Source organism: Canis aureus, chromosome 8 (assembly GCF_053574225.1).
Source record: "Canis aureus isolate CA01 chromosome 8, VMU_Caureus_v.1.0, whole genome shotgun sequence".
In the NCBI taxonomy this organism is placed as follows: Eukaryota; Metazoa; Chordata; class Mammalia; order Carnivora; family Canidae; genus Canis; species Canis aureus.
The window spans coordinates 49,340,333-49,367,560 of record NC_135618.1 but is presented as its reverse complement, the minus strand read 5'-3'; the positions used below and the strand labels follow the sequence as shown (position 1 = coordinate 49,367,560).

The window sequence follows — 27,228 nt, the reverse complement described above, 5'->3', positions numbered from 1 at the left end:
CTGTCGCTGCCCAGAGCCTTCAGTATCTTACGGTTTCTGTTGAATTAGGCCCAAGGTCTGTAGCTCACAAGGCCTGTGGGGTGCGGCCTTTGCCATCTTCTCCGACTTCCTTTTAGGCCGATCACTTTGTTTTAGTCTGACTGGCCTCCGAGTTTCTAGAACATTTTGCTCTGTCCAGAGCAAGACCTTTGCACTTGCTGTTCCTTTGCCTTGAGCATGTTTCCCTTCATTCTTCTGGCTGGCTCCCTGTCAACATTCAGGTCTCTATAATGTCCGTCCTCAGGGAGGCCTTCCCCATCTGTCCTGAGGCAACTCCATCATAGGATATCAGGCCCCACCTTCTTTCATGGCACTACAACAGTATACGGTGATTTCATTTCTTTCCTTTATGATGTTTCTTTGATGGACTATAAACAGCAGGATAACAGAAACCTTGTCCACCTTATATCCCTCATGCCCAGCACAGCACAAGCAGGCACCCAGACCATTTGAACAAAAGGAGGATAATTCTGTTGTGAGGCCCACTCTGGGTGCTCTTGAGTTCTCTGATTTACATTGCACGGTGGTTGATAGACTAGCTGATAACTTAAAATGTTACCCTTTCATTTCCTCTCAAAGTTCCTTGAAAAAAGACTTCTTAAATGAAAGTAAGAATTCTATTTGTGGGATTATATTCAGGTGTTATATTTTTCATGAGGAAAAACAATACGGAAGCTTATTAAAAACCCCTCTGTAAGATACACATTTTCAAAAATTTTAAGTTGTGGTAAAAAAAAGTTTACCATCATACGTGTATAGTTTAGTTCAGTTATTACATTCACGTTGTTGTCAACAGCTCTCCAGAACGTTACATCTTGCAAAACTGAAACTCCATACTCGTTACACACCAACTCCCCATCCCCTGCTCCCTCCCAGCCCCTGGCAACTACCATCTACCTTGTGTCTCTGAGTTTGACTCCTTAGGTACCTCATGTGAGTGGAGTCCTACAGCATGAGTCTTTTTGTAACTGGCTTATTTCACTTAGTGTAATGTCCTGAAGGTTCATCCATATTGAGCATGTGAGAGAAATTCCTTCCTTTTTAAAGATGAGTAACACTATGCTGTATGTATATACCACATTTTGTTTACCGTTTACAGATTTTATTTCTGTAATATTTAAGACTTCTCTTTTGGGTTAATGTTGGGAGCTCATGAAATCAGGTTTGAAGGGTGCGTATGGATTTGTGTTACCAGAAGGTGAATCCCCTTTCTTTGTTTTGGTGTCATCAGATCCAGTGCTTAAAGCCATCCCAGTGCCCAGCATGGCACCGTCAGCAGTCGGCCGGGAGAGACACTCCTGTGATGCCCTGAATCGCTGGGTAAGAATGGCGGTCGTGTGCTCTTTCTTCTTCGTCCCAGATGGAGTAATACATGGTCAGGTCTAGGAAATCAGACCCTCGGGAGGGATGCTCCGTGAAGGTGCTGGGCTTCCTTCCAGGGCTCTTAGATCACCGCTCCACAGGCTACGTAACTTCTGGCAGGGCCTTCCAATGTCATTCCCTTGGGTGACCATTTCCTGGCTGCTGAGTATGGCTGCAAAACTCCCTGCCAGACAGGGAGTGCGGTGTGGCCGCCTTGGAGTTCTGGTGAGCGTCTGTCACAGTGTCAGAGGTGCAGGAGCCAGAGTCCCCCAAGCACCTGGAAGTCAGTATGGACCCAAGACACTGCACTTCGGCTGCCTTTTGACACTGAAATTGTGCCTCTGGGATTTTCATGTAAAGAATGTTCTGAACAGTGTCAGGGTGTCCACCATAGCAGCATCCATCCTAGCATAGAATGGGTCATGCTCCTGTTAGGGGCTTTGGTGAATGAGTTATGATCCATTCATACAATGACATTCAAAACAGCCAGGATAAACCCTGTTGCTGGATGTTTATGGCAGAAAGGAAATGGTCATCATAAATTCTGTGAAAAGCTACAGGTCACTACCCAGCATGGAGGGTATCACGTTTTATGGCAATAGAAAATACAGAGACCCAGGATGGGCCTATCACACGTCAACAGTGGGCGCTTCTCAGTAGTGTGTTGTGGGTAATTTTTATTTTATTCTTTTGGTTTACCTGTATTTCCTAGATTTTTCTACACTGAAGTTATAGTTTTCAATAACAAAAAGTGTAAAACTCTTAGTCCATTGAAAAAGAAGGGGCCATAAGTATTCAAAGAGAATCGAGACTCAGGGACATTTGTTCACGGGAGCCTCCTGGGCCTGGCGCTGAGTGGGTGAGGGGACGTGGGAGGACTCGTGAGGCCCTGCCCGTGGGCACCTCTTCACTCCACCCTTGTCCCTGCAGCTGGGAGAGCAGCTCAAACAGCTGGTGCCTGCGAGCGGCCTCACTGTCATGGATCTGGAAGTGGAGGGTGTGTGCATTCGCTTCAGCCCTTTGATGACAGCAGCAGGTAACAGCCGGCCCCCGTGGACTGCCCTCACTTGTGGGAGCGACAATGATGTCCCTGAAAGCTTGATTTGCTTTTCCTTGGAATGCTGTGCTCTCTGTCTTTGCCTGTGGGCTGCATTTAGGTAGATGAGCTCTCCAGAGTAACTTCTCAGACTTTTGAAGCCACTTGAGTCTCCCTATGTTTTGGGGTCTTGTGACCCTTTGTTTTCTCTTCCATGGTGCTCCGTCCACACTGAGAATCACCCATGGAGCTTTGAAACTCCCAGCGGCAGGGCCCCAGGACACAGAGCCTGTGTGTCCTTAGTGTTTAAAGCTACCCTGGCAGTTTGAACCAACCCACATAGGTTGAGGGCCACCATTTTAGATGTTTTCAGAAGCAGCAGGGCTGCAAGTCCATGGGCTTCTACGACCACGTCCTGGGTGCGCGCCGTGTGGGAGCGAGAGCGAGCGCGAGCTGCGGCACCTGTAGGCACCTGCAGGCACCTGCAGATCTGTATGCACTGCTGTGCAGGGCAATGCGAGGTCACGTATGTGGAGGGCCCTACGTAGTGCTGGTCTCAGCAGGGTGCGACTGAGAAATTAGCTGACAAGATGTATTTAAAAACTGATTATGCTTTTTTTCTGAGATGATTTAAAGATTTTCAGAAGATGTTTGAGGTTTTTTTCCCCCACAAGATATTTTTAATACTTTTGGAAATATACTCACTCAAAGACCTCAGAATAGGTTGATGCAGGCATTTGTTCAGCAAAGGAAAGCCCGTCAGGAAGATGACTGGTAGCCTCCCGATCTTCCAGTAATTTCTGCACCTGCTAAGCGGGCCAGAGGCTTAGTCTGTAAACCTGGCAAAGCAAGCTGAGGGCACCCCTGGGCAGCGCGTACTGAGGCTTAGTGCAATCCTTTGCCACATTTGACTCACCGGCGCAAGGTAGTGATGTTGGGTCCCTGCAGCCCTGGGGGGCTGTCATCAGCGCACCCTCCTGCCCCCTCCTCACACTCTCCCCATGCCATTAATGTGGACAGAGAGCCATGTGCTTGCTTCATTGTCTTTAGCCTGCGATGCAACATGTATAACTTGAGTAGAGTCCTGTGAGAAGAATCTGATTTCTCTGTTAGTGTTTCATCGTGTGTTATGTCAGGGGGGTAATTCTGTCTTCTGTGTAAGAGAGAACTGTGTCTACACCTGCAGGAGCTGGCTGTATCAATTTTTAACACCTGACTTCTTCACATGGGCTTAGTGCGTGGGTTTTGTTTTTTTTTTTTTTTTAAACCTTAGCTCCCACTAATCGGATGTCTCTGGAGCTGCTGACCTCCCTGACAGTGGAAGGGGAGCCTGCCCTCTTGCTTTTCACCACTCCTTACATATTTCTCTAACACTCTGGGGATGTGCTCAGTTTTAGGCACCCGGGGAGAGGATGTGGATCAGCTTGTAGCCTGCATCCAGAGCCAGCTGCCCATCCTGACCTGCACGCTGCAGCTGCGGGAGGAGTTCAAGCAGGAGGTGACGGCTGCAGCAGGTCTCTTGCACGTCGATGACCCTAACTGGCCCGGAATAGGGGTCGTCAGGTACGGGTTTGGCCTCCCGGCTGGAGTTCATTCCACTCTGCCATATAGAGACCATGGCGGGGTCATTTCGTAGAACAGCTTGGAAGAGGAAGGTGAATACATACGGTCTCGGTGTGTGTGTCTTATGGAAATTCCGCAAGATGTTTTGGGCACCTAGAAGAAAGCACAGCGCAGTGATGTGTGGGCACCCTTGCTCTTAGTGAAATAGCTATCACTGTACTTTCTGTGACTGGGGGTCAGGGGGGGACACATTCAAGTGCATGGCTGACAGGTGGTTACTACCACAGGGTGCGGAGAGTCACGGCTCACTAAGGCTGAGGACCAGCTTGCTGGCCAAGCACAGGCCTCTGCCCTCCGTGGTTCAGTGCGCCATTATCCCTGTGGCTGTTTTCCATCTTCTTCCAGGGCAGCGGGGGAGACTTCCTACTTCTGTTACAAATGCTGAGGCTTCCAGACCTGGCCTCTCCCAGTTTCATGGACTGGAGACTTGGGCCTTCCTTGCCACGTCCCTGACAGTGTTTGACCTTGAGATGCTCCGAGTGGCTCCTTGGCCCACTTGTCTCACATTCTGGGAAACCGCCAGGAGCTTATACTCCACCTGCAGGCCTGGGTCTGAAGAGGCGTTCAGTCTTTTACATTGAAACACTGTCATTTGATATTGTTTGTAGGTATGAACATGCTAATGATGATAAGAGCAGTTTGAAATTAGATCCAGAAGGGGAAAAAATCCATGCTGGACTCCTGAAAAAGTTAAATGAGCTGGAATCTGACCTTACATTTAAAATGGGTAACTACTACTTTTCTAAGTCGACTATGAACTTCAGAAGGCCATTTTCTAACTGGTTCAAGGACAGTGGGCTCTATGTCCTCGGAAGAAATGCAGGTTTAGTTCTTTCTAGAATGAGCTATCTCCCTTCCCCTCCACAGCCTCTGTAGGCGTCCCGAGTTAGCACGCTTTCCTTGCCCCCTGAGGGAGGCTCCACTGTGCGTGGTCATGCTGTTGGATAGGAGAGTGGGTCCTGGGTGGCCCCGTGACTGAGGACTCAGCCACCAAGTCGCTCGCTGGTTTCCTCCCACAGGCCCGGAGTATAAAAGCATGAAGAGCTGTATTTACGTTGGCATGGCGAGTGATGATGTGGATATTTCTGAGCTAGTGGAGACAATTGCAGTCACGGCCCGAGAAATTGAGGAGAACTCACGGGTGCGTAAGAGTAATATGTGTCTCATTCCTTTCTGGGTTTTCTCCGGGCAGCTAGCTGAGGTTCTGAGGGAAGATGCTCCCCTCCGAACGAATCTGCTCCCAAAAAGTGTGTGAATGCTTCCTGTGAGCTAAACCTTGGGCCAGGAATCCAGGAGCCCTGCCCTCAGTGGGCTCACAGGCGTGTGTGGGGCGGGGCGTGGGGTGGGCAGAGACCCGTGTTGCGGGTGAGGCAGTCAGTGCCATGGGGGAGAAGGGGAGGGGGGCTGAGCGTTTGGAAAGACGCAGTTGCCTCTGCCTGACAGGGCGAGGGGTGACTTCCTGAGCGTGGCTGGTCCTGGGGCTGCGTGAGGCAGGTATTTCTGACAGCAGAACTTCCCTCTGCCCGTTGGCGTGGAGGCCAGGCCATAAGCTTTCCTGGGTCGTTCTGCAAACCAGGTACTTGAGTCATTAGAAATCCCTCAGAAGCTGAGAAAAGGGACCAAAGCCGGACGGGTCTGAGAAGACCGAGGTGTGTGCGCAGCCCCGTCCTGGTGGGAGGGCGAGAGAAGTTAGCCGTGAGCCCGAGGAGCCGGCTTCGTTCATTCTCGGGTGGGCTTCCTGAAGGTTCTTCCAGACTCACTCTCACTTCCATTTCCACGAACGTTGAGCAGTGTACCTATTACCTGTTGGGAAGACATTCAGGTCGCAGGGAGAGCAGTCTCTCCTCCTTTCCCTGAAGACGAGGCCGGGCCCCAAGGTGTCTTACCCGCTTCTGCTTGATTTCCTATCTTCGTATCCTGATGTTTAAAAGTGTGGAATCCCATTTACTGACATACTTTTGAAAAATGTCACCAGTGCTGTGGTAATAGTCCTAGGTCCCGGGCAAGAAGCTTAGGTGACTGGGCCCCCGGGTGGCTCAGTCAGTTGGGTGTCCGACTCTTGATTTTGACCTCGGTCACGATCTCAGGGTCGTCGTGAGTTCGAGCCCCGCCTCAGGCGCAGCGCTCAGCACAAAGTCGGCGTGGGATTCCCTTCCTCCCTCTCCTCCTCCCCTCTCTTGCACACGTTCTCTCTTTAGATAAATAAAAATAAAATCTTAAGAAAAGCAAAAGCTTGGACAAAATACTGTCTTTCTTGGCCCTAACGCAGCTCCTGGAAAACATGACAGAGGTGGTTCGGAAAGGGATTCAGGAAGCTCAGGTTCAGCTACAGAAGGCAAATGAGGAGCGGCTTCTGGAAGAGGTGAGGCTGAGCGCAGCAGGTCCCAGCTGGTGCCCCGGAGCCCCGGCGGGCAGTGTGGTCACAAGCCACGGTTGTTTTGCAGGGGGTGTTGCGGCAGATCCCCGTCGTGGGGTCCGTACTGAACTGGTTTTCTCCGGTACAAGCTTCACAGAAGGGAAGGACTTTTAACTTAACAGCAGGTAGGACGGACTGACGTCGCCCCCGGCCTCACTGACCGGGGGGCCTGGGAGCTCACACAGCCCCGTGGAAACGAGAGCGCCAGTAGGCGCGGTAGTGCAGGAGCAGACCCCCTCCCTGGAATCCCTGAGGGCCAGAGCATCTGGGGAAGATGGTGTCGGCTCTCGGCTCCTCCTTCCTCTTCTGCTGGAGGAAGCTCCCTCCCCCGGGGCCGCTCCCTAGAAGCGGTGGCTGCGCTGCCTAGCCTGGGACAGCAGCCTGGGACCCTGGTGGATTTGTAATGCGCCAGGCCTCAGCCTTCAGCGCAGTGGCCTGTGTTCCTTGCTGCTCAAGGACGTTTCCCACTTGGCCATGGGCCCCCAGGCACGCTGGGGCCACCCTTTTGGCTCTTTTCACATGGACGCAGGATCCCTGGGGAGGTACGGGTGGACGCCCCGGCATGGCTGGGCCTCGTGAGTACTGCCGCAAGGTGCCCTTGTCCCCTCCCCAGCGTGTGTCTGGACGGCCGAAGGCTCTTCCAGTTCGGGCGAGCCCAGGGCGGCCTGTGCCCGGGGCTCCTGCACACCCCTCTCTTTCCTCGGCAGGCTCCCTAGAGTCCACAGAACACACCTACGTCTACAAAGTGCAAGGCACGGGAGTCACCCCGCCTCAGACGCCTTCAGGCACTCGCACAAAGCAGAGACTTCCAGGTACATTTCATCTTCAGGTTTGACTTTGACGCTGAAGAGATCTGGTGGTTCCCTTGGGAACAGAGATCTTTGCGTCGTGGGAGGCTTTTCCTGTTTGGTGTCACCTGCATCCAAAGTCCTGTTTCTCTTAAGACCAGCTGTCCTTTTAAGCATGTCAGTCGCCTTGGGCTTTAGCCTTGGAGAAATCTCTCTGTAGCACCTCGGGGTTGGGAAGTTAGGGTCTTGGGAGCTGGCATCTGTTTGACCTGGTGTTGACTCGCCTGAGCTTTTCCCGATCGTGGTCTGGGTGTTCCCAGCCTCGGGAGCCGCGCTGACGTCCTGCCAGCCAGTTCTTGTTCCTCACTTCCTCCCCTCGGTGCTTCAGAGCTGGGGATCGCAGGGGTTTCTGGAAGCACTTGTGGTTAAATGAAGCAGTCGCTTGTCGCACAGAGAGCTTTCAGCAGTGTCCGTGGATCTTTCTCTAGGCCAGAAGCCTTTTAAGAGATCCCTAAGAGGCTCTGATGCTCTAAGCGAGACCAGTTCGGTCAGCCATGTGGAAGACTTAGAGAAGATGGAGCATCTGTCCAGCGGGCCAGAGCAAGATGCCCTGGAGACCACCAGCCCCGAGCCCCCTCCCGGGGCTCCCAGCCCGCAGGAAGCCGAGCCACTGGGAGCCCCCCAGAGCAGGGTGCAGCGCCCAGAAGATGACCGTCCACAGGTAGAAGATGCGGAGAGCTTGAGATAAAATTCAGTGTTTTGCTTTGAGACCATACCGAGTATTGTTTCAGGGGAGAGGACATTAGACTGAGAATGTGAGCCGTGCCACACGCGAATGCAAGAGAGGTTCCTGGTGTTTGTGCTTACCTGGGACTTTTGCACAAATACATGCCTGAAGGCCAGGCTTTTTAGAAGGGCAACTGACTTGTCTCCTTCCGTGGTATGTAGAACAACTCCTACGTCTGTCTACCCAGCTGTAGTTAACACCGTTCCACCCCCCCCCCAGGTCACCATAAACACTCGGGTTCATGAAGAACACCTGGAATTTCAAGTGCTCGCCACTTGAAACACTTCCGCTGACCTTTCTAAACATCAGTGTAAGACCACATAGGAGGTTCCATGTAACTTTTCGTTAAGACCATTGTCTTTAGAATTCTCTGGGCTCTCTGCTGTTCTGCCCAGGGGTGAGAGCAGTTTTTGCCCTCAGTTTTCATGGTGTGCGGTCCGGTCAGGTTGCAGTGTACAGCGGGCTTGGATTTGGCTTGAAGGAGAAAGGATTCAATGGGATTGTGAAGGAGAGAGCCGGCGCCACACTGGCCAGCCCCGCCGCTCTCCCGGGACGCGGAGTGAGGGCCCGTGAGCCGGGCAGCGCTTCTGGCTGTGACGTCCCTCGGCCACAAATCCATTTCTCCCTTTATGTACTATTTGTAAACAAACTAAAGGACTATCTATTGAGTAACTGTAAAACTCTTGACCATATATATGTATATTTTTAAATATTGGTAAAGCTTTTAAATTGGCACACGGGTACAGACTGTGCTCATTTCTATGTTTAATATCTGAAAATCCGATAGAGATGCTACTCTTAGACTAACATTAACTATGCTGTGTAGCACCCAGTTAAGTTTCGATTCTATGATAAGTATACCTTCGACCCGTTTCACATGGGAGCTTCTCACCCCTTTGGGCCCAACTCAGAAACCAGAACCAGAAAACTAATCTCACTCAGGCTGGTCAAGCCAGACCACTGCAGAAATAACTGGAAGTAAGCCCTTAATTCTGCCTGTTTCTACTTCTCCAGCAGTACTGCATCTCCTCATTTGTCCTAGGTAATGGCCTCTGTGCCTTTAGCCCAGCAAAGTCAAGCTACGGGACCCCTCAGGATGGTGGGGATTCACACTGGGTTTGTGGACTGTTGTGTTGGAAGCCTTAGTTACACCATATTAAGCCTATAATTAGACTCTGATTGGATGTGATTTCTGACATTTGGCACTTGTCGAAATGTAATTTTTTTTGGGGTGCAGATGATTCAAGTCTTCCCTGTTTATTTGGTGCAATGAAGTATAGCAGATAAAATGGGGAAAGGGAAATTATCACCTTTAACAAGATTAATTTTTAAATGTTTTTATATATATTTGAATTGTTAAATTGGTTTTGCTGAAACAGACTTTCACCCTTAAAACACTATTTGAATGTTGGTTTCAATAAAGGTTCTTGAAATTGTTACCAGTGAGCTCAGTTTGTACATGGTAATTAATCAGGCATAGCGACCAGAAAAATAAAGGTCTCTACAAGTATAACTTGTATGTATCACAATTGGAGCATTTTAATGACCTTACACCTAAAAAGAACAGGTTTCTTGGTGGCTTTGTGTAATTCTCACATTAAATGTAGTTTCCTAGGAGATTATTCTGTTTTTCCCTCTGAACCTTTCATTCATCTAGAAGTCTAATATCAGTTTTGGAATTGATGCTTCTAAAACATTTTGGAACCAAAAAACCCCTCTGTGAGATGTGTAAATCTTCACAGAATTTTAGTGCAGTTTATTGTGTTTAAAGAACATCATTTTTTCCCTTTATCCTCTAACTTAGCAGAATTAGAAATACTTACCATTGTATCTGCAATGGCTGCTTGTAGAATCACGAGGCGGGCGGCTCCTCCAGTGCCCTTAGTACCAAAGAGCAAAGGCTGGATGTCAGCTTCAGCGAAGCAGAAAGTAAACCTAAACAAATGCCTTTGCCAAAATAAGATTTTATTTTGAAAGTCATTTGAAGGACAGGAAGGAAGGAGACCTAAGACTCAGCGGATGTAGATTCTGATGCACATTCTTTGCAGCCCCCACTGTGGTCTTTGTCAGGCCAACAAGTTGCTTTCTTTGGTGATCCCGTGTTCAGCTTCCTGGACAAGAGATCTTTTCCCATAAGCCACCTTCATTCTTCTTGTAGAGCAGAGCTTTGTTTCCAGGAAACAGTGCACTGGTTGGAGATGGGTGTTTTTTTAAAAACATCAAGGTAGATCTAATATGTTGCACAAAGTGGGGCGGCTCAGCCAGAGGTGAAGTGGAAAGATTCTGGAAAGACAAGATTCTGGGCATAAGAGGAACAACCTGGCTGTTACCTTCCCTGACAGAGCTGTCGAAGTATCTCCGTGTTAAACATGGATCTGGATGTTCTCAGATCACACAGTATATATAACTTATAGAATTATCTAAGACATAAGGGGTCCTGCACTAATGAGAAAAAAGCAGTTGTCTGCATATTCCTTCAACCCAGGCGAATGCCTGGCTGGGACCTGACTTCTCGGCTGATCCAGAACTTAGGGTCTGCGGATGGCATCCTAAAAATTACTACCCACTAAAAGCAAAGCGGCTCCACTCTAAATATTTTGTCTCTTACAAGTGAAGAAACCAGGGTGCAGAGATACAAGATTTACCCAACCTGTCCATTCTCACCTCTAGTATTTGCTGATCATCTTGCTGCAGCCAGAAATCCACGTGTGGAAATGGCATCCAGGAATACGGTCCTATACGAAGCTGTTCTGTCTCTGCGTCGTAAATACTAATCATCTAAAAGAGAACATTTCAAGGGCAGAAGGTAAGGCATGTTCTCAGCCGCTCAAACCCCACCGGCAATGCCAGCCCCAGTGTAGTCCGATAATAAAGCTGCTCGAAAATGTCTCCTAGTAACTAAAGCCACTACCGCACTGCGTAACGTGCGGTATTTCAGTCCTGACAACAGTCCGCTCGGAAGACAGCATTCTTCCCCTTTGGGTGAAAACCTGAGGCTCAGAGGGACACCACTGTGCTGGCAGCCGCATTTCCAGGAAGTATCCGAGCTGGGCCGCAGCCCCGGGGGTGCGCCTGACTGAAGTCCACAGTGGCGGGACTCGCTGCTCCGGAAAACCCTGCCTCGTCATCTGTGCCCAAGCAACCCTGTGGCCTGCGCCAATCGAGAGCAAGCAAAAACCACTTGTAGACACGCCCATGTGCCGAGCAACGCACTCCTGGAGGCAGGTCCGCCGCTGAGGGTTCCTCACCAGCAGTGTGCGGGGTTGGTTCCCGAGGCCAAACAAGGCTCTGAACGTCAGCTGGGGCAAGGCTGTGGTGCCGCTGGTGAAGGGCACTAGCGCTCTTATATTTTCCAAGGAAAATGTCCACATTTCCTCAGTGAGCGCTCTTCAGGGGCCTGCGGGGGCGCTTTCTAGTCTCGCTTACTGGAGCGCGAATGACAGGACCCCTTAAGCATCATTCAATGGCCTGTGACTCTCAGGTTTTTATTTTTCTTTCAAAATTAAGCTCTTAGTATTAAAAAGCATCCCGGGCAATTGGACTTTTAAAAACTGATCTGAGCCTGCTCTGGGAGTTCTCCCTTTGCTCCAGCGGCTTGCTCTCCCAGGATTTGGGGGAGAGCATATGCTGCCAGGTTGGCGCGGAGAGGCCTCGCCTTCCCCCGGCCCAGCTCGCCTTTCCTCGTGGGAAACTTCTAGGTAAAGGTGCACAAAGTAAAGGGGGCTCCTTGTCCTCGGATTGGATGGTGGGGACACACATTACCTCCTTCTGCGCCCTCAAGGCCTAGAACTGGGGACGTGAGCTTATAACTTAAAAATCCTTCCCGTGTGTGCCAGGTGATCCCCGACCACTTGAGCGCTTTAAGGAGACGCGCTCTTCCTTTCTAAGGTCTATAAAACTGGAGGCTTTGGAGCGTGATGCCCTTCTGTTCCCCTTCAACCCTCAACACAAAGATGACTCACTGGTCCTCCTGTTAAAGCTCGGGCGGCACGCAGCTCCTCCTCTGGGCCCCGATCTGGGAAGGACGCTCTGTAAATCTCCGCAGTCTTGATGTTGACCGCTGTGGAGGGCACACAGTGTTTTCTTGGACTAAAGACACGAATGGCAAGTTTGCACGGTCTTACACCTCTACCACCGCGTGCAACGGAACTTGGCGAGTCTCCCCCCGAGAGAGACAGAGGGACAAGGAGGAGAGTCATCTGGTTCAGGTTCCACCGTGAGGCGTCTAGCTTCCCCCCCCCGTGGAGGAAGGGCAGCCGCGGCCCTGGAGCCAAGCCCTTCGTGCACACAGCTGGGGCCCGCACCAGACCCCGTCAGACCGCTGCGGAACGCGGGGCGGCCCCTCCGGCCCCCGAGCAGCCCGCCCGCCACCCCTCCAGGCCTGCCTGTGGCACGCCTCCCTGCTCAGCCCTGTGACGGAGAGGAGCTCTGGACAGCTCAGGCCGAAGGGTGGCCTGGGATCGTGGCCAAGGCTGGTGCCTTTAACAAAAGTTCTAGGGGCTGAAATCACGATCACCTGTGCACCCGGCCAGTAAGCTGCAACGGGGCGGCAGTCCTCTGCACGCACAGCTAGTATCCCCCCAACTCTGAAATCGGGACACCTCGCGGGAAAGGGTTCTGGGTTTTCTTGAGCTGGAAGAGCTTTATGCTTTCCTTTAGGAGGAGCTTTGTTCTCAACCAAACCTTACTGGGCAGCTGACGTGTGGGGAGACGCACAGGCCGCTCCCGCCGGAGCAGGCTGGAGGAGAGCGCCGACCACGGGCAGCCCTGTCGCCCAGCACTGCTGGCTCTGCCTCATGTCCGCTACCCGTCGCGGTCTTAGGGTGTGGGCATCCTCTGTTTTATAGACAGAGGTCAGAGAAGCTGGGCTGCTTCCTGGGGCCCCCCGGGGGGGGGGCATGCAGAGGAGCCAGGAGGGGACAGTGACCACAAGGGGGTTCACAACTAGGTCCGGTCAGCCTGGAACCTGAGCCTGCCCTGTGAGCATGGGACTGGCCTCCGACCCTCAAAGAAACGTGCTACTTACCAATGCCATAAATTATTGGAAAATGGTTTTCATTTTCTTCCCGGTCGTTTAATTCTGACCAAAAAGAAGAAAAAGTTATTTTTAGGATCTAATTTCTAAAACATGTTCCACAATTGCTTTCATATTCTATAACTAAAGCCAATAAGGAGCCCACACTGCAAAAGGGGGAAAAATCAGAACACGTAAGGGACTGTGACCCTGCGTCCCTGCCAAGTGCCAGAGCAGCCGGGTTTATAGTCAGCAGAGCGCAGCGGCCACCACGCTTGGGGTGGGGGGGGGGCACATCCTCCCTCCTTCCCAGGAGCCGAGGAGGCCTCTGAAAATCCCCAGCAGCTGGGTCTCTGGGCGTGAGGGAGGGGCGGGCACAAGGGGGACACGTGTCAGCAGCACTGGCCTTCATCTCCTGCCACCGAGGTCCTCACGCGAGGTCCTGCTTTAGGGGTGAGGGCACCAGCTTTGGGGACGGACGCCAGAGCTCACCTGTCACACACAATGTCACTAGGTGAATGTCCTCCTCTTGTCTGTCAAATTCACCTACAATGAGAATTTTTCATTAGCGGTGGGCAGGCGGCCGAGCCGTCCACGGAGGCCAGGTTCCCGCGGACCGATGCCACGGCGCCCCGCCTGCCAAGTGACAGGCCTGTCCCTGGCCTCGGGCCCAGAGGAAACGGACTGGGGCCTCTTCTCTCCCTTCTGGGGCTTCGAGGGGGGCAGCTGACTCAAGCTGTTTAAGTAACTTTTTCCACGATCATCAGTCATAAACAACTTGATTACTGTAAAAACATATGGAAAACACACGCAAGTGTAAGAAGCATATGAGTCTTCAATGGTCCAAGCACGTGGGCTTTTAACGCCCACGACTGCGGCGGTGAAGAGCACACGCGTCCCTGCTGAGCTGTGTCCCTGCTGAGCCCGTATCTCTGAGGAGCCCATGTCCCTGGGGAGCCCGTGTCCCTGCTGAGCCCCTGTTCCTGGGGAACCCGTGTCCCTGCTGAGCCCGTGTCCCTGCTAAGCCTGTATCCCTGAGGAGCCCGTGTCCCTGCGGAGCCTGTGTCCCTGGGGAGCCCGTGTCCCTGCTGAGCCCGTACCCCTGAGGAGCCCGTGTCCCTGCTGAGCCCACGTCTGTGCTGAGCTGTGTCCCTGCTGAGCCCATGTCCCTGCTGAGCCCATGTCCTTGCGGAGCCCGTGTCCATGTGGAGCCAATGTCCCTGGGGAGCACATGTCCCTGCTGAGCCCGTGTCCCTGGGGAGCCCGTATCCCTGCTGAGCCCGTGTCCCTGCGGAGCCGTGTCCCTGCAGAGCCGTGTCCCTGCAGAGCCCGTGTCCCTGCAGAGCCCGTGTCCCTGGGCAGCCCACCCGCACACACACGCCACACCCCTCCCTATCCCCAAGTCCTGCTGACTGGCTACTTCTCTGCTTCTTTGCTGAGGGACTTTAGCGCCCTTCCTAACGTGCAGAATGTTCCTCCTGCCACCTTTGGCCATGAATCCCTGAAGCTGCGGATGATGTTCTCAGACTCCCAGCTGGGAGCTGCCGGGTCAGACGTGGCCTGCTCCGCCCACAGGCTGTCCCCGGTGTCCCTGCGTCTGTCCCGGGGGTACAGATGCCCTCCGCCAGCTCCCGCAGCCGTCCCCTTTCCTGCGGCTGCTCTAACACGGGGAAGCACGGCCCCGCGGGGCTCGAGCTTTCTGCAGACGCCCGGGCGCTCCTTCCACCGCCCAGAGGGCTGGCTGTCCCAGGCCACCGAGCGCTGCTTCCCGGACACCCTTGCGCCCACCCCCGGCCCCTGCACGAGGCCAGGCCGGGCCGGGCCCCTCTGACCGTTTGCACATACGGGGATTTTGATCCCAGCGACGGTGGCTGCAAATTTTTATCAGGGTCGAAAAAGCAGTGCACTTACTAAGAAGCTGGTGAGTAAGTTTTTGTGACAACTGCCTGTCGTCACTGAAGCCTCCCACGAGGTGCACCTCCAGCCTGGCAAAGAGACGGGACGGTGGTCAGAGGCCCGCACAGCAGCCACGGGCCCTGCGTTTGCCTGGATTTCAGCTCCGCTTCGTGAAGCCTCGCTCTACGGCGGCGCCGCCTTCGGGCCTCGTCCGAGCCGTGGCGCAGGGAGGACGCGTCTGGGCGGCACTGGGGGAAACGGGGCAGGCTGCCAGGGCTGCGCGAGCCTCTGGGGACCCCGCCCAGGGGCCCTGAGTGCCAAGGGGAGCCAGGGGTCACGCTCCGCTTTGGAAGCACGGGACGCCCCGTCGGTCACCCACCCACCGCAGGGCGCTTCCAGAAGCTCTTACACGGCTCAGCCCAGGGGGGATTGGGGTGTGGGGTCTTCGGGTGGGGACTGCGGTGCGCCCCCCGCGCTGTCCCCCTCCACCTAACCTCCGTTCCCGAGGAGGAAACGGGTTCTGTTCCTAAAGCCAGGCGTCCCCGGTGCGCCAGCACCTGCAAGCTGGGGAAGCCTTGCCACTCCCTCGGGGCGACCCCCCCCCCCCCCGGGGACAGTCACTGTGCCACAGCCCTGGGAAGTCTCGTGGCTGGGAACCCCCAACTCCCTTCCTGGAGCCCGTGTTCCCCCTGCCCTCCTCCATGAACCCCCTTGTCCGCAGCCTGTGACAGCCCAGGACGGCACCTTCTATGGTAGACAAAACCTCAGGAAGGTCCCCAAATCGGCCACATGACCAGCACAAGCACCAGATCAAGCAGCCCCCACAAACGCGGACCGGCAAGGGGCCACGGGTCGGTCCACCCAGTCATCCTGCGGCGGACCCCCCAGAGCCACAACGTTCGGCCCAGAACAGAGCAGGAACACCGCCCACCGTGTCCCCAGCGGCGGGCAGCAGGGCCTACGCCCCGGTAATGAGCACACCTGGTGCAAAGTAAACTCCCCAGGTGTCGCCTGTGCGGGTCACATGCTCCTGAAGCTGGCCCAGCCTGGTGACACCAGTGACACTCAGAGAGCCCCGGGCTTGGTGTCCAGCTCCGCCCAGCAGCCCTTCCGTCCAGGCCCCATCTACTGCGCTTCCCAAGGCCCCCGGCTTTAGAGTAGGGGCATCCGGGGCAGATTCCATCTACTCTGTCTGCGGCTGTGGCCTGGGCGCCTGTGACAGAGTCTGGCTGGGAGGAGGCCCCCCCCGGGACAAGGAGCTGCCGGAAGAACAAATGAACGAACACAGGGAGCCCACCTCTGGGTGGAACATCTAAAAGCAGGTGAGGTTCAAAGTCATAACCCCTGTGTCCGCCCCGCAACCCCTGACGCGGGGCCGGCGCTGTGCCTGTTGGTCTCCCACGGAACCAGCCACCACCGCCCCGGTCATGGCCACCCCCTCCTCCCCTAAGGCGCTTGGTTCCGACGGCACGAGACAGACTAGCGTGGGACTCACCTTCCACCCTGAGCGTGGTCGGAGAAGGATTTGATGGAGCTCATGATCAAGGGGACCTCCGCTTTGGTGTCGGTTCCATCACAGTGGGTCAAGCAGGTCGCCCCATTACCTGCAGGAAAGGGCAGAATGACTGCGGTCACTCCCAGTGAGAACGCAGCGCACAGGCACATCCACTCCTGGCCCTTCAGACCCCCTCATGTGGAAGAAGAGATCAAAACTCCTGTGCTGCCCCGTCAAGCCTTCTGACCCGGGCTCTGGGGGGACACCCAGGCGGCTAGAGAGGAGGGGAGCGGGGCCAGGCCACACACGGGACACTGGGGGACTCGGGTGCGGACTCCTGACAGTCCCTCACGGGGGCCGCTTTAGGGATTGGTTTCCTTCACGGCTCGCGCCTACCTGTGTGCCTCAGGACCACAATGTGACAAGTGGTGGCATCGTCAGAACCCAGAATGGAGATGGAGCCTGTTTGAAAGAGAAAGAAAATAAAATATCCAGGAGCCTTGGGGGGTAGCGCCCAAATCACTGCTTCCTAACCTACCATCCTTTGGGGAGGTCACTGCAAGCTCTCTTTGCTGAACATACAGAAGGCCCTGGGGTCCCACTTGTTGAACAGACTGACCTCTGAGAAGTCTGGCTCTTTCCTGTTTAATTAAAAAAAAAAAAAATAATGATGGAAATTAGTGAGGATGGAGTCCCCAAGGAGGTGGCGGGGGGCCAGAGGGCACCTAGGCCGGAGACGTGCTCACAGAGCCCGGCGTGTATGCGCGCGGGATGGGGGGCTGAGGCAGGGGCATGGCAGGCACTATGGTGGGGGACAAGGCAGGGGAACAGTGAGGTGCTATTCTTTGTGGAACCCATGAAATGGTATTGCTGGGAGCAAGAGGCACTCCCCGCACAGCTCTGCAACAGGGAAGGGAATCGGGGCGTCTGGGCGAGCACCCCAGTGGGCTCCGAAGCTGCAGCCCTCGTGGAGGAGAGGCTAGGCCCGTCCCTGCCCCCTGTCTAGTCCCCCCACTTCAGGGCACTGCCCTGAGGATGCCCCCCGAACCTGTGCGCTCCCCTGCGCTGCTCAGAACGGCCATGGCTCGGGAGGGGGTGGCGTGGCCAGGGAGGCGGAAGGCTACGTGGGCAGATGGGTGGAAATGCAAACTGAAAAGATACGAAAGTGGAAAAAACCAAAACCAAACAAACAGAAAACCACCTAAAGAGCTAGAGCTACGCCCTTCCCACAGCAGGGCTCAGGCACTGAGCTTTCTGCAAATGCTCCCTGACGGGGCCCCACGGACGGGCCCAGAAAGCCGGGACGGATCCGGATCCGTGGAAGGCAGGCTGTGTGAGTGTCGGTGTCCAAACCTCCTCTCCTCTAGCCCTGGCATCAGTGCCTCCGCGGGTCCCGGGGAGCGTGAGTCGTGCGTGCAAGTCCCACATCACTAGCCTGGGCACCTGAACCTAACGTGTCACGGGAGGGAAATGAGGCTGGAACTCAGGTTTAAGAAAATCTTAGGCAGTAAGCCTAGGAAAAAAATTTTTTTCAATAATAATCAAACTCAGGTGGTTAAACTTTTTTTTTTTTTTTTTAAGATTTCATTTATTTATTCATGAGAGACAGAGAGAGAGGCGGAGGGAGAAGCAGGCTCCATGCAGGGAGCCTGACGTGGGACTCGATCCCGGGTTCCCAGGATCAGGCCCTGGGCTGAAGGCAGGCGCTAAACTGCTGAGCCACCGGGGCTGCCCAGGTTAAACTTTTTAATGAAAACGGAAACTTTTTTTTTTTCAAAGACATCAGATTGATACAATTTATATCAGTAAGGGATACATAAGATGTATCATTTTTTCCTAACTTGCAACAAGCAAGTTCCTCCCACAACAAATTCCTCCAAACCGCAAAGGCAGAGGAGGTGTGTTGGGTCTGGACTGCAGCTGAGCTTTATGGTCCCCATGGGCTGCTCCCTGTCCCCTGACTGCTGCTCGCTTAGCTTGGTGCTTGCTGACGTCATAAAGCACCAGATGTAAAAGAAATCAATCGTGATCAGCTTCATTAGTTATAGGGTCTGTTTCTTTTCATAAACTTTCATTAATCGGAAGCGAGGCAACAAGTGGTGGGTCAGCAGCTCCACAGAACCAACCAGAAGGACAGGAACTGGCCTGTCAATCAGCCGGGCAGGGGCTGCACCAGGCAAGGAGGTACCGGTGTGCCTCACCGTCTGACACTCGGAGCACCGCGTGTCGCCAGTGCCTTTCAGCGCAATCTGCTTCTCGCCTTCATTCAAAATAAGGAACAGGGGGATGCAGCTTTCCCTTGACCCTAATTCCTTTACCACGTACCTGCTTTATTCTTTTGGGGGTGGGGGTGGGGCGAGGAGGGCAGAGGCAAAGTGTCACCACCCAGAAGCAAAGCCACGTGTGAGCATGAACTGCCACCTGCATACCCAAGACCAGAACTCACGACGCCCCACCCCTGCCGCCCCAGCCGGGCTCCTGTTTCCCCAGACAGGAGCGTAAATTATCAGAAGAGATGATGCCACAGAGCGAAAAAGAATGTGTCGTTTTGGTTTTCCACTTTATGGAGGAAAAAAAAAGCTGAGCTAACCTCCTCCTCCGTGGAAAAACACCGAGAGCTACTTTAGAAACTCACGCCCCTTCCTGAAATAGAGGTGCCCAGTCTTCTGCACGTCTGCCGTTCTCGGGGCCCCCGTTCATGCAGAACCCCCTCTGCGCCAGTCTCTCGCCTCCCAATCCCTCTTCCAGAAGCGTCGCTCGCCCAAGCCAGGGCTCGGCGAACTTTTCTCTGAAAAGAGCCAGATAGGAACTATTTTGGGCTCTGCTGGGGTGCGGTCTCCTGTTGCAGCCACTAGGCTCTGCTGTGTAGCCTGAAAGCAGCAGGGACAACACGTAAACAAAACGGATGGCGCTGTGTCCCCAAAAGGTTTTATTTATGGGTGACACCGAAATCTCAATTTCACGTAATTTCACACATCGCGAAATGCTACTCTTTTGATTTTCTACTTGACTTTCTACTTTGATTTGCTACTTCGGTTTAAAAAGGTGAAAACCGTCAGTGGCTCATGGGTGGTCCAGACATCGTCGGGCCCCGGGGCAGGGGTTAGCTGGACCCCTCGCGTGGCCAGCCGCTTAGTAGGGCCACGGGTCCCTTCCCCCTGCTGCTGGATATTCGCAAGTGTCCCCGCAGACGCTCCTGCCCCCTTTCCCGGATGCCGTGGGCTCCTTAGCCCGTGCAAGGATGCAGACCCCGCGGCACCTGTTTCCCTGACCCCGCGGCGCCCCCCACGCCTGTTCTGCTCCGGGCCATCATCTGGTGCAGTTCTCTGGACCTACACTTAGCAAGGTGCTGCGGGCCTGGCTTCTGGGCCCCGGTGACTGGGAAAGAGCGAAGGCTTGAGGACAGAGCCCCAAGGAACATTCTGCGGTGCTGGCTGCGACCTAGACCTGCCTTGTCATGCGGTGGCCACGAGCCACGTGCCCTGAGCGCCTGACACGGTTCATGTGTAGGACCGAGGGGCTGGGTTCTCCGGGCCGGTGGCCAGGGTCCCCGTGTGGGCTGCACCACCCACGGCCGCAGCACCCACAGGCCCGGGACCTCGGGACACTCCTGCCCCCGGCCTCAGAGCGCCCATCCATAAAATGGGCGGAGCAAGAGCACCTGCTTCCGCAGGCCTGCACGGCCCCCCGTGTCGCTGTCGCTGGTGCCCTCTGTGCTGGGCAGGGCTGGGGACAGGCTTCCGGCTGCTGGTGCCGCAGAGGCCACAGCGTCCCGTGAAGAAGACCCATCGCCCAGCAGAGCTCGCAGTGTGCTCTCGCTCGGAGGCGCGTCACTCATGCGTCGAGGGAAACCTCTGTAAAGGCATTTACCCGGGCGCAAGAGGGGCTGCGGGGGTCTTCTTGGCGTTTATATGCTGCTGCTTACAGACAGGGGACACGCTAAACTAGGCAGGGACGCCTGGGGACGCCTGCCTCTCACTCGAGGCGTGACCCCGGGGTCCCGGGATCGAGCCCCCCATCGGGCTCCCTGCGTGGAGCCTGCTTCTCCCTCTGCCTGCGTCTCTGCCTCTCTCTGTGTCTCTCAGGAATAAATAAATAAAATCTTAAAAAAATAAAAATCTAAAACCTAATGAAAACTTTCATCTGGCCCCAGTGCTCATTCACGGAAAGGTCCAGTGAAACCCCTCGAGTCTGGGTGTGACGCCCTCCCGGGGGTTTCCCCCGCCCCGCCCCGCCCGCCCCAGCCCTCCTGCCTGCGCACTGAGCACGCGCCTCGAAGCCCGTCTTCCTAACTTTTCAGCACAGAAATCCTCAGGGATGTAAAAGAACCGCATCCGCTAGATTCTTTAGGCGGCGGAAGGGTCTCCGCCCTGGCCGGTCCTACCCGGGGCCGGGGCCGGGGCCGGGGGGCAGGGGGGCGGGGGGCGGGGGCGCGGCCCACGCGGAGCGCCCGCAGGTGCGGTTTCCTGCAGGCCGAGACCCCCCGGGCGCCCCCAGCACCCCCTCCCCCAGGGCCCGCCCGGGGAGGGCACAGGCCCGCGAGGACGGCGGGGGTCAGCGGGGGTCAGCGGGGTCAGCGGGGTCAGCGGGCCGGGCCGGCTCCTGCCGGGCGGGACCCGGGGCGACGACGCGCGCCCTCCAGCCCGGCCGCGGGCGCCCCCTCACCGGAGCTGCGGCTCGGGGGAGGCCCCTCCTGAGGGCGTCTGCGGGGGCGGGGGCGGGGGCCGGGGCGGGGGCCGCAGCGCGGGACAAAGGCAGGAGGGACGCACCAGACCCGAGCCTTCCGTCAGGGCGTGGCCCCCGGCGCGGCGCGGCTGCGGGAGGCAGGGCCCTCTCCTCTCGCTAAAAATACCCGGGGGCGGGGGCGGGGGCGGGGGCGGGGGCGGGGCGAGGGTAGTGGGGGCGGGGGGGGCAGGGGGCCGCCGGGACCCCCGCCCCTCCCCGCGGCCAGGGTGCCGGGCCCGGTGGCGGCGCTGCCCGGGGAGCCGCGGGACGAGCCTCCCCCCGCTCCCCGCACCCCGCGGACCCCCGCCCCCCCCCCCCCCCCCCCCCCGCCGGGGCGCCGGCAGGGCGGCCTCCAGGGTCCGGCCCGGCCGGGGGGTGGAGGGGGGTGGGGGCTGCCCGGGGTCGGGCCGCGCGCCGCGCTGCTGTGCGGCGTCGGGCAAGCCGCCCAACCTCTCTGGGCCGCCGGCCCCGCTCCCGCAGAGGCCGCGGCGGAGCCCTCGGAGGTCCCGGGGGCACAGGCGCCCCGAGCCGCTCCGCCAAGTTGGAGCTCCGCCTCGGGGGGCGGCGGGGCGAGCAGGGTGGGCCCGCGGGCAGCGGCCCCCGGCGGCCTCCGAGCCCCCGCCCCGCCCCGCCCCGCCCCGGCCCGGCCCGGGCCCCGCTCACCTCCAGCCGCGGGTGGGCTCGCACGAGGTCCCCGGCCGACTGCGGCAGCCGCACCCGCCGCCCCTCGACGAGCAGCGGCATCGCGGAGGCGGCCGCCCCGGCAGGCCCAGGGAGGCGGCGGCCTCCCCAGCCCCGGGCCGCCCGCGGCCCCCGCCCCGCCCCCGCCCCCGCCCCCGCCCGGGGCCGCCCCGCCGCGCCGCGCCCCGCCCCCCGCGGGCGCCGCCGGGAAGTGGAGTCCCACCGGGGGGAGGGGCGCGGCACGGCACGGCGCAGCGCGGCGGCCAGGAAACCGGAGGCGGGCCCGCGCGGCCCTGTGGGAGATGTAGTCCAAGCGCGAGGGAGCGGTCGGCGGCCAGGTTTCTCCCCCCCCCCCGCAGGGGGCCCTGGGAAATGTAGTCCCGAAAGCGTGGGCGCCCCGGGAGGGCGCGGAGCCGGGCTGACAGCGAGAGCCCGCGCTCGGGCTCAGTGACCAGCCAGCCTGGCCGGAGTGTGGGCTTTGGGGTCCGACGGCCTGCCGTCAACATCACGGCTCTACTACTCCATCGTGACCTTGAGATTATTTATCTGAGTGAGGAACCTACACTGCTCCATAGCATTATGTTCAATCAATAGTAAACGCTAAACTGCGAAAATAGAGCCGAAACTTTGCTAACCGCACACATTTAGAAATCGTCCTAACACTTGCTACCTGGCGTCCAGTAGGCACTTAGTGATGAACCCTGGGACTGAAGATCAACAAGATACCTTCCGTCCCTACTGAGAATAGCTATCTCGGGGTGAAGCTTCCTACCTAGGGGCTCTCTGTTCTGAATTTGGAAATATTCCTTAAGTAGACCCAACTCCACACTAGGTTAACTAAAAGGTAACTTTACAAATTAGCGAGGAGATGAGGAGCCACCTCACAGAGCAAGCACGTTGGAATGGCATCTGTATTCCCCCGCCTTAGTTTTTCAAAGCTCCCAAGGGGATTGGGGCGGGGGCGGTGCGGGGGGCCACAAACACTGGCCCTTCCTCTCCAGGTGGCACCTCTTCAGCTGGTACCAAGGAGCCAATCAGTGTGGCTGAAACAAACGTCGCCTCTGCCTTGGAAAGACCTCTCCATGGAAGTGCTTCTTGCTTCACTTTCTCACAAGGCAGAACAGCCACTGCCTTTCCATGCATTCCCAATGAATCATCACAACCCTAAAGTACGTAATAGTTATCTCCATCTTACAGCTCACAAGGGAGTTCAGACTTGCTCAACGTCACACAGCTGGCTAGACAGACAGTAACAACCCGTGACACCTGAGAAGTCCCTGGTCCTTTTCACACTTGTATAAATTCACCACTTCTCTTTAAGAGCCGACCATACCAAACAGACAACAGGGTGGACCCTGGAACTCCTACCCCAAATGAAAGCCTGCTTTTCAATAAGAGGAATAGAAGATCCTTTTTCTAGAATTCCCAAGGAAATCCCCCAATTCCCCCCCCCCCCCCATAGATGTTCTTTTAAAGCATGTGCATTTTTCAAAGAAGTGTTTGTTTTCCTGGAATCAGTTCAAGCCTGGGTGGCTCTTGTGGCTGGATGTGCGCAGAGTCCTTGACACCTTGGCTGCCCCTAGAATCGTCGCTCCTCACCAGTGTGTACTTTGTTTCCCAGCACCACCTGCAGCCGGTCTAGTGGTACTTCTGCCTCTTAAACAGAGAAAGTGTTCAACTGCAGTTTCTCATGGAGCTTTAAGAGAGATCAGTAAAAACCACAGAAATCATGGCATCAGTGTGAGAAGCCTCTTTATTGGGGTACCTCCCTTGACTCCTTTACTGGTATAAGAACAAAAGGTCCAGAGTAACTGTGCCATTGTTTTATTTTTACAATGTTTTCCCCCTCAACTTCTTTGAAATTAAACAGACTTATTTATAAAGACCCTTCTACATTAAAACTTCAAACCCACAAAGGCCCACTTACCGTTAACTTCTACAGACACATTTTCATGTACTCATTTACCCAGCTTACAAAAATCCCACCTTTTTGCCAGTTAAAAAAAAAGAGAGAGAGAACCTAAACGTTCTCAAATGACTTTCCACCAAGTCACCAAAAGAAAATCTGCAATATCCAAAACATTTTAAACCAATAAAAATTTCTATTTTCCAAAAACATATTTACTCTACATTGCCATCAATATAATTATACAAGAGCATACAAAGCCCTAGGAAAGAGAAAGTATTTCATTACAAAATATTTGTGATCAAGAAAATATTGCTTGCTTTTAAATAATAGGAAAAGTGGCAGAAAAATAAATATGTTTAGAGATGTCCATTTTCACAAGTAACAAAAAAAGTACACAAATAAGGAATGAAGCTAAAATATGCATGAGCTACAAAATGAGCCTAGCAGTGTTTGCACACGTGTTATAAAGTGAGGTTGTTTAGACTCCTCTCTCTCAGTGTTTAGTTATAAAAGTACAAAAAGAGCCTCACCAGAGATCTCACTAAGCGAAATCCATGATACCAGCAGCCAATAGACCAAGGCTGGAGCTGTATGTAACCTTGGTCTGTTGTGGCTGGCAAAACCATTCCACCGAATAACCCAAGCCCCCTTTTTCCCCGCCCGTTAGCACAAAGAAATTCTCAAAATGACCAACTGATTCTAGTTTTTTAAAAAAGAGGAAAACCCAAGTAACATTCCACTACAAACAAGCAGTTCCAGTTCTAACAGCTCCTGGGAGCCTCAGGGTAAAATGCCAACGTGCTATGTTTTATAAAAGTCCAACCTCACTCTCAGCACATGGGAATTACATTTACCCCGAACTCCGTGTTTCTTTTAAATTCATTTTTAAACTCACAAGTGTATGATTTGTCTGCTTCTATTTCCCTAAACACTCCATCTCTTCCCTCCAGGATTTCATTGGTCTCCAAAGTCCCTGGAGATTTTCCGTGCCAGCTCCAGCTTCCAGAGTCAGGGACCAGCTCTGGCCACCTCTCCACATTCCTCCCGTCCTCTCCGCACCCCACTGACAACCCAAAACAGACATATAGTTCCAGCTGAGGGTCAACAATATGTCCAAAGTAAAATCATTTTAAAGACACTGAATAGTGTCTACATAGAGGATTTTTTTCCACTGAAAAGAAATCAGATCAACACAGTCCTGTGACTACGGCTCAGACAAAAACCTATGTGGAAAAATGCAATCGGTTAAAACAGGCTGTTGCCAATATTAGAAATTTCACAATGATGTCGTAAAGCTGAAATGAAATAAAATATACATTAGACAACACAAGCCTTCAAAATTTATCATCAACTCCATTCCAAAATATTGCACATGATATCCAGTCTTTTCCTTCTGTCTGTAGGGAAGCAAACAGGAAAAAAAAAGTCCAGACACTAAAGTCTACCTTGAAAGTAAGATGCCTGAGGCATGTACTCGCTCCAGTTCAAATAGCATGAGCCCTGGCACTCAAGGGCCCAACAGGGAGGAATGCTCGTTTCAATCACAAACCCTTGTGATCAGAGGGGACTGGTCTGGCAGGTATAACGCGGGAGGGGAGCCCACACTACTCGCAGGGCTTCGGAAATGCGTGTCAAAGGAGCTCGGAGTGATCCCAACTTCACCCTTTAAAAAATCATCATCTTCGTCTTCCACCACCTCCTATATAAAGAACAGAGATTATCAGTAGGATCCCCAGTGGCAGTGTGAAATTTCAAGAATTCCTTTGAGGAATGTGCCACTTCTAGAAAGATGAACATAAAGAAAAGTATCTTAATTTCAGAAACTTCCTCAGACACCCACTTCAATATTACCAACCACCTACATGATTGCTGGTCACATGTCATAACTATTTACATGTGTAAAGTGTGATTTTTTTTAAAACAGATTTTAAGCTCAGAAAGGGCAGGCAGCATGACACGACATTCTCACTCAGCATCATCACCCTTGTATCTAACACAATGTGAATGAGTGAATGAACGACCCCTGCCAAAAAACTATAAAGAAAAAAAAGAGCTTTCCAATGATTACTTATGAAAAATGATACTTAAGTAAATTCGAGATTGTTACTTGGTAGTGATGATCATGTGGTAAAGATCTTAATTTATGGAGCTGATTTTTAATTAACCTTCACTACCCAAAGTCCACTTATAAAAGGTCTAGTTTAGGGCAGCTCGGGTGGCTCAGAGGTTTAGCACTGCCTTCAGCCCAGGGCATGATCCTAGAGACCTGGGATTGAGTCCCACATCGGGCTCCCTGCATGGAGCCTGCTTCTCCCTCTGCCTGTGTCTCTCATGAATAAATAAATAAAATCTTAAGGAAAAAAAAAAAAAAAAAGGTCTAGTTCACCAAAAAAAACAAAAATTCTCTTCATAAAAAGAACATAACCTGAGCTTGGATTTTTGTGAAGGCGGAATGAATAAAATGTAGTGTTTTTTAAGTGTAACATTGCTATTTACTATTTGTGTCTGTGACCACACCGGAAATCCCAAGAGTGCCGAGTCATGAATTTACCTTTTTAATGGGTTTCTTAAACTCCTGAAGCTCTTCTGCATTCATGTCTTCCCATATCTGATAAACAGGATCGATGAATTTCTTCGACCTATCGACAGTGATCACATGTCAAAGTCAAGTTCGATGCTATACTGAAGGTCAGACTTGTCTGGCTCTTTTCCCACAGGATCCATTACCCAAAATAAACACTATGGCTCAAATAATCATTGTGCCAAAAAATACTGCTATGTCACAGTACTGTAAATAACATGGCTCCTTGTTTGTAAAGCTTCATCTACTCAGCGTATGAAGCAACTGCTTCTCAACTTTTATTTTCAAGTGAAATTCTCTCTCAACTCTGCAAGAACTCATAATGAGTTAGAATATATCCAAAGAAAAACAAAATTATATTACTCTGGAATTTCATTTTTTATCTTCTTATAGTAAATCTACTAAAAATTAGTCTGGGGAGAAAAATCAATGTGGTTTCAGTCAACCAAGACTTGGGGGACCAGATACTCCTCAGTTATGGTGTTGCTAGTAAGTGCACAATAAGCAGAACTCCTGCTTCCTTACACAGATGCACAGTTGAAGACTGGCCTGGTAGTTTTTCACAACTACCCATCTAGATGTAGCTGCTGTTTATCCTTTGCAACAGCACGGACTGTGGTCTCCAGAGGAAGGAACAAGTCGCTTGGCAGAAAATTCTGAGCCACGAAAAAGGCAGCATCCTCTCTATCCAGACACCTCTATATCCAGCCCCTTTCATGTTGAAACCAACAGGTTTACAGAAAAACAAAAGATGAATGAAAAAACCTTTGGCATCAATCCGGGGTTCTTCCTGAATTGCAGGTATGCACACCCCGGAGTGCTCTGGGCACCTGCCGCCTCTGACAGGGATCGTCTGCCTTGGGCCCATGACATACA

The 27,228-nt window shown here is 53.8% G+C and overlaps 3 protein-coding genes and 1 long non-coding RNA gene across 10 annotated transcripts in view; 2 read left to right on the top strand and 2 right to left on the bottom strand.

The window, feature by feature from the left end:
- Window positions 1-9,490, top strand: part of PDXDC1 (pyridoxal dependent decarboxylase domain containing 1) — a 52,253-nt gene extending 42,763 nt beyond the window's left edge. For all 5 annotated transcript variants that reach the window (XM_077906708.1, XM_077906706.1, XM_077906707.1 and 2 more), the window contains 9 exons: window positions 1,271-1,359; window positions 2,332-2,437; window positions 3,829-4,000; window positions 4,669-4,787; window positions 5,080-5,201; window positions 6,330-6,422; window positions 6,505-6,601; window positions 7,184-7,288; window positions 7,753-9,490. In XM_077906708.1, coding sequence (XP_077762834.1) covers window positions 1,271-1,359; window positions 2,332-2,437; window positions 3,829-4,000; window positions 4,669-4,787; window positions 5,080-5,201; window positions 6,330-6,422; window positions 6,505-6,601; window positions 7,184-7,288; window positions 7,753-8,012 — 1,163 coding nt within the window. In that variant the 3' untranslated portion in view covers window positions 8,013-9,490. The remainder of the gene's footprint in view (window positions 1-1,270; window positions 1,360-2,331; window positions 2,438-3,828; window positions 4,001-4,668; window positions 4,788-5,079; window positions 5,202-6,329; window positions 6,423-6,504; window positions 6,602-7,183; window positions 7,289-7,752) is intronic.
- A 505-nt stretch (window positions 9,491-9,995) lies between these two features.
- On the bottom strand, window positions 9,996-21,994 carry NTAN1 (N-terminal asparagine amidase). Of its 3 annotated transcripts, XM_077906712.1 has the most exons (11): window positions 21,845-21,950; window positions 17,505-17,605; window positions 16,995-17,097; window positions 16,853-16,918; window positions 16,457-16,565; window positions 14,977-15,050; window positions 13,558-13,611; window positions 13,078-13,131; window positions 12,014-12,111; window positions 10,716-10,829; window positions 9,996-10,334 (listed from the first exon to the last, which is right to left on the bottom strand). In XM_077906712.1, exons 5-11 carry the CDS (start codon window positions 16,498-16,500, stop codon window positions 10,155-10,157), a joined length of 618 nt encoding a protein of 205 aa, XP_077762838.1. In that variant the 5' UTR covers window positions 16,501-16,565; window positions 16,853-16,918; window positions 16,995-17,097; window positions 17,505-17,605; window positions 21,845-21,950; the 3' UTR covers window positions 9,996-10,154. The 3 variants fall into 3 exon arrangements, with proteins under 3 accessions (XP_077762838.1, XP_077762837.1, XP_077762839.1); XM_077906711.1 differs by lacking the exon at window positions 17,505-17,605 and having other exon boundaries at window positions 21,845-21,994; XM_077906713.1 differs by lacking the exons at window positions 16,995-17,097; window positions 17,505-17,605 and having other exon boundaries at window positions 21,845-21,959.
- Window positions 21,995-22,069: 75 nt separating this feature from the next.
- Window positions 22,070-25,428, top strand: LOC144319030 (uncharacterized). Its single transcript, XR_013384954.1, has 3 exons — window positions 22,070-22,200; window positions 22,864-23,031; window positions 24,722-25,428. It is a non-coding gene; the product is annotated as an uncharacterized LOC144319030 (long non-coding RNA).
- The window catches only part of RRN3 (RNA polymerase I transcription factor RRN3), a 28,778-nt gene continuing 25,147 nt past the window's right edge, over window positions 23,598-27,228 (bottom strand). The window contains exons 17-18 of the mRNA XM_077906704.1: window positions 26,323-26,410; window positions 23,598-25,470 (exon numbers count right to left, since the gene is read on the bottom strand). Of these exons, the coding sequence (XP_077762830.1) occupies window positions 25,309-25,470; window positions 26,323-26,410 (250 nt within the window). The 3' untranslated portion in view covers window positions 23,598-25,308. The remainder of the gene's footprint in view (window positions 25,471-26,322; window positions 26,411-27,228) is intronic.